We start from the raw sequence: 4,804 nt of genomic DNA, 5'->3' as shown, positions 1-4,804 counted from the left end.
TGTTGAGTCTAATAAGGCTAAATACTAAATACATGACAAAGAAACATACATAATATACAAACGAACAACTTACACGTCTTCTTTCATACTTTCAGCTACACGCATACAAACATTCTTCTATTAAACACACACAGCGCACACAAGCATAGCCATCCCAATTAAATTATGTGAAATACTAATAACCAGTCGCAATTAAACCTTGACAAAAGTGCATACTACATACATGCGTATTTTCTTTTAAACTATCCACAACCTGCAAGCACAAATGAACCTTGTTCCATTCAACACTTTCGATTGTACATTATAATCTTAAAGTTTGTGAGGTAAATTGACCTTTCCTGTTTGCAAAGATACACAAAGATCTTATAGACAGAGATCACACTTAATATCGGTATTTCACTTAACGTATATTATTGTTATTAAACGTATAATTATTTCGGTATTCCCGTTCTAAATTAGCCGAAAAGGACAGGCTATTATTATATTTAGAACAAGTTATTATATATATAAACGTGGGCCTTATTTTTAACTCTTGTATAATAATGTATAAAATAACCTAACTATTTACCGTTTGCTTGAGATTCTGTGGAAAAATCTACATATTATGTGTTTACTATGTACCATAATTATGGCATTTCTGCATTACTTAATTGGAATGTCGATTGTATGCATTATATCAAATGCACGGCTTTATATGTAAGTGGTCTTACCCTAATTCGCACTATAAGAAAAAACATTTGAAAGATAATGACGCGTAAACGTTCTAGTACTTATATGCTTATTAGTATTTATATTCTCAAAATCTTCTATACATACCTTAGAGGGTACTCTATAATTGAAATCACTGTAATTTTTTTCATTTTTATCTACAACTCATCAATGAATTCAAATAAAACTTTGCACGATTTGAGAAACTGCGATGTAACGATGTAACGATACTACGATGTAAGACATAGGAAACTTTTTATCCTGAAATTGAAAGGAGGAAGAGGGGATGAAAGTATTTGACGATTTTACACCATAACGCTGTCCTAGTCTTATTCACAGGGTACCCTGTGGAAAGCACTAGCTGGTTAAGATGGGTTTTGAGATCTATGTACCGCATAATTGGATATATTATACGTCTAATAGATAAATTCTGCTGTTAAGTGTGTGTTAAACTGTTACTTCCGCTTCCCGTCCTTTGACTTCCGCACAAAAAACTCCTCATCTTGGTTGCGTGGCAGGAGCAAGCGAAGCGAAGTGTGAACTAGCACTACCCACTTGCCTGCCTTCTGCCACGGAAGACGAGCTGGATATTCATGAGGCATAACTTGTTGACAGTGATGGCCGTGGGCGCGGCGCTGTGGGCGGCGAGCCAGGCGCGCGGCTGGAGTGAGCTGGGCGATCGGCTTCGGAGCGGACACTTGTTCGCTGACTCCATCACTGGTGAGTTGTTTATTGTGGGCTGTGGCAGCAGCGGGAATTAGTTGGGTACAGTTCATTATTATTGAACAACGGAAAAACAAAGAATGATTGAGGAGTGAAAAATGTAAGTTAAATCTTTATATCAGCTCAAAAATAATATAACCAAATACCAGTCATGACACCATTCTCTTCCTATAGCTTGCATCCTGGAGATAGATGTTCACTTATTTTGAGCGCGGGAATCAAAACTGGCACAAGCGGGCAAAATCGCAGGCAACAGCTTGTTTGCAAAAGGTTGCATATATTGTGCATAATGTCTATCGCCCAGTTATCATGGCGAATGTTGTCACCGGGTTTTTGGGGTGAACGCAGAAGCTTTGCTAGAGGTTAAGCTCTAGGGCTCCAATATTGGAAGGGATTGTCATCCAGGGTATATCAGGCCAGATTCGGTCCGCGGTTTAGAGTTCACGAGACAGATGGGATAATATACCAGAGGGCGTCATATTTTCTACCTAAGTTTACTTATTCGACCGCGTGAAAGTTAACTAGGATTTGTATAGAATCGAAAGAGCACCATCTAGTTTACAATGCTGGCAAACAGTATTGTCACTAGATGACACTCTTTCCCCTTCTTAGGAAGCTCGTGTTCGTCGGCGGCGGTTTATGTTCCCTGATTAGTTGTGGTCGTTGGCTCCAGATGGCGAGGAGTGGGACTACATCGTGGTGGGCGCGGGCGCGGCGGGCAGCGCGGCGGCCGCTCGCCTTGCGCTGGGCGGGAGTCGCGTGCTGCTGCTGGAGGCGGGCGGGGACGCCGGGCTCGTCAGCAAGGTGCGTGCCAGCGAGGAAACGTGCGAATATCTTAACTGAAGCCAAGGGACGATAGTTAGATACTCATTCTGTGAAAATAAATGTGTGCGCTGAATGTAGAGTTGAGATGGTCAGAATTTCCTTGAAACCGATGAGTGGTGACGGCAGGTTAGAATATAGTAGTCATCACTCCTTTTCTTATCTCGGATGCCGTACGAGGCGACTAAAATAAAATAACGGAGAACGGGCGGCAGCGTCTTCTGTGCAACTACTACAGTCTACTGCTATTTTGCAAACTGTCCCATTGGTTAGATGCCTTTAGCCCAGCAGTGGACTGTTATAGGCTATTGATGAAGTAAAACAAATAATAAAAGTTTTAGAAAGACTTGCTTCATTATGTTATTCTAGATTAAATGTTACAACTGGAACTTTCTATGCAGGCGCAACAGCATATACTTAACTAGATGGCACAAGTTAGAGTTAGCAGAAGATAATGATTCTCAGTATTAGCTGAATGAGGTTCTATTTTACGAATCTTACATTTTTTTAATACATTCAGTTCTCATTGCACACAGACAGTTGAAGTAGTATTTTATATCCTTAAACCTTCATCTTAATAAAATCCTTAAACTTGCAGATGCCAGGAGCAACGTTTGCTCTAAGCGGCTCCGCCGTGGACTGGCACTACGCCACCCTGTCCAACAACAAGTCCTGCCTCTCCAACGTGGACAACATGTGCCCCTTCATCCGCGGCCGCTGCGTGGGCGGCTCCAGCGCCGTCAACTTCATGATGTACAGCCGCGGCAACCGCCGGGACTACGACTACAACCTCACGGGCTGGACCTGGGAACACCTCGAGCCCTACTTCCTGCGCTACGAGGGCCTCTACGATTTGCATCGCCTTCCCAAATCCTCGGCTCGGTATCACAACACGTCGGGTATTATACCGATTGGCTTTTTCGGTGATTCCGGTAATCCTTGGCACGAGCGAATCATTGAAGCACTGGAATCCCTCGACATTCCTTACAATCCCGACGTGAACGCGAAGTCTCAAATCGGGGTCTCACAGATACTCGGCTACGTTGCAGGCGGAGAGCGAGTGAATATAGCTAAAGCTTATCTTGAACAAGAAGGAGTGAAGAAAACATTGAAGTTAGTTAAAAACGCGAGGTGCACCGGCGTCATTATCGGCGAAGACAACGTCGCGAGAGGAGTGTCAGTTTTCATCGAGCCCAATACTACTTTGCATTTGTATGCGAAACACGAAGTAGTGCTGAGTGCGGGTGCGGTCGCCACGCCGCAGCTATTGATGCTGTCGGGCGTGGGCCCCGCGGAGCACTTGAGAGAGTTCGGGATTCCCGTCAGAGCAGATTTACCCGTCGGAGAAGGAATGTCGGATCACGTTTTACCAGTCGTATACGTCCAAGTCGACGACGAGTACAAGTCCGATTCACTGCTGTCCACCATAGGCTCCAAGAGCTTCCGAGCCGCGCAGTGGCTGGCCACGCGGAGCGGGCCCATGGCGTCAGTCGGTCTCACCGACGTCACCGCCTTCATCAACACGGAGTGCTACAACTTCACGCAGCGGCGTCTGCTCCGCGACCGGCCCGAGTGCGACTTGCCGAACTTGCAACTGATCCACGCGTTCGCCGACAAGGGCCTGGTGGGGCTGATGCGATCCGTAATGCAGACGACGCTGTCGCAGCGGGACGAGGCGTTCGAGGAGATCTTCTCTCACAACGAGGAGAGGAGTTTCATAGTGCTGTCGCCCGTGCTGCTGCAGCCCGCGTCGCGCGGCCGCGTGCGCCTGGCGGGCGCCGACCCGCGCGCGCCGCCCGCCGTCGCGCCCAACTACCTGGACGACGACCGCGACCTGCGCGACATGGTGCGCGCGCTGCGCTTCCTGGAGCACGTGGTGCGCGCGCCGGCGTACCGGCGGCACAACGCCAGCCTCGTGCGCCTGCGCGCGTGCGGGCGCGGCGCGGGCTACTGGGCGTGCTACGCGCGCCGCATGTCGCAGTCGGGCCACCACGCCGCGGGCACGGCGGCGCTGGGCCGCGTGCTGGACGCGCGTCTGCGCGTGCGCGGCGTGCGGCGCCTGCGCGTGGCGGACGCGTCGGTGCTGCCGCGCCTGCCGCGCGGGAACACGGCCGCCGCGGTCATCGCCATCGGGGAGCGAGTGGCCGACTTTATAACAGAAGATCGTAGATTACAGGAATCGCTGCAGTAGATCGACCGGCTGTTCGAGTTCCTTTCCAAAGATGTCAAACATCTTTCGAAACGACCCCGAAACATGCCAACCGAGGAGGTATTAATTGATTGATATTTGAAATTCGAAGTGAGTTGCAATTAAAGCTGAGAAAGCTGTTTATCGGAAAAAAACAAATGACCACTTTAACGCGGAAAAAATTAAGAGGCCACGATGGCCGAATGGTAAATGTGGACCGAGGCGAAGCCGTGTCACGCGAAGACGAAGAGTAAGGCTATCGATGCCCAGTCGTAAACAAGGCATGTTGAAGACATGTTTGAGAAAAGTATTGTACAATCTGTGTGCCATATACACGTTTGTCCATCACGGCCTCTTATGCTG

At 48.0% G+C, this 4,804-nt stretch overlaps 1 protein-coding gene across 1 annotated transcript; it reads left to right on the top strand.

Moving 5' to 3' along the window:
* The first annotated feature begins 1,720 nt into the window (after window positions 1–1,720).
* Window positions 1,721–4,444, top strand: LOC120628773 (L-sorbose 1-dehydrogenase-like). Its single transcript, XM_039897391.1, has 3 exons — window positions 1,721–1,793; window positions 2,105–2,235; window positions 2,852–4,444. Exons 1-3 carry the CDS (start codon window positions 1,721–1,723, stop codon window positions 4,442–4,444), a joined length of 1,797 nt encoding a protein of 598 aa, XP_039753325.1.
* The last annotated feature ends 360 nt before the right edge of the window (window positions 4,445–4,804 follow it).

Source organism: Pararge aegeria, chromosome 13, assembly GCF_905163445.1.
Source record: "Pararge aegeria chromosome 13, ilParAegt1.1, whole genome shotgun sequence".
NCBI classification, from domain to species: Eukaryota; Metazoa; Arthropoda; class Insecta; order Lepidoptera; family Nymphalidae; genus Pararge; species Pararge aegeria.
Note: the sequence above shows the minus strand (reverse complement) of the source record. Positions and strands in the feature narration are given on the sequence as shown.

What these genes read in the sequence shown, in the direction of transcription:
- LOC120628773 (XM_039897391.1), top strand. Translation starts at nt 1,721, where the DNA reads ATGTCTATCGCCCAGTTATCATGGCGAATGTTGTCACCGGGTTTTTGG. An exon ending in ACGCAGAAGCTTTGCTAGAG is followed by an intron (nt 1,794 to 2,104) that starts GTTAAGCTCTAG and finishes CGTTGGCTCCAG; the next exon opens with ATGGCGAGGAGTGGGACTAC. An exon ending in ACGCCGGGCTCGTCAGCAAG is followed by an intron (nt 2,236 to 2,851) that starts GTGCGTGCCAGC and finishes TTAAACTTGCAG; the next exon opens with ATGCCAGGAGCAACGTTTGC.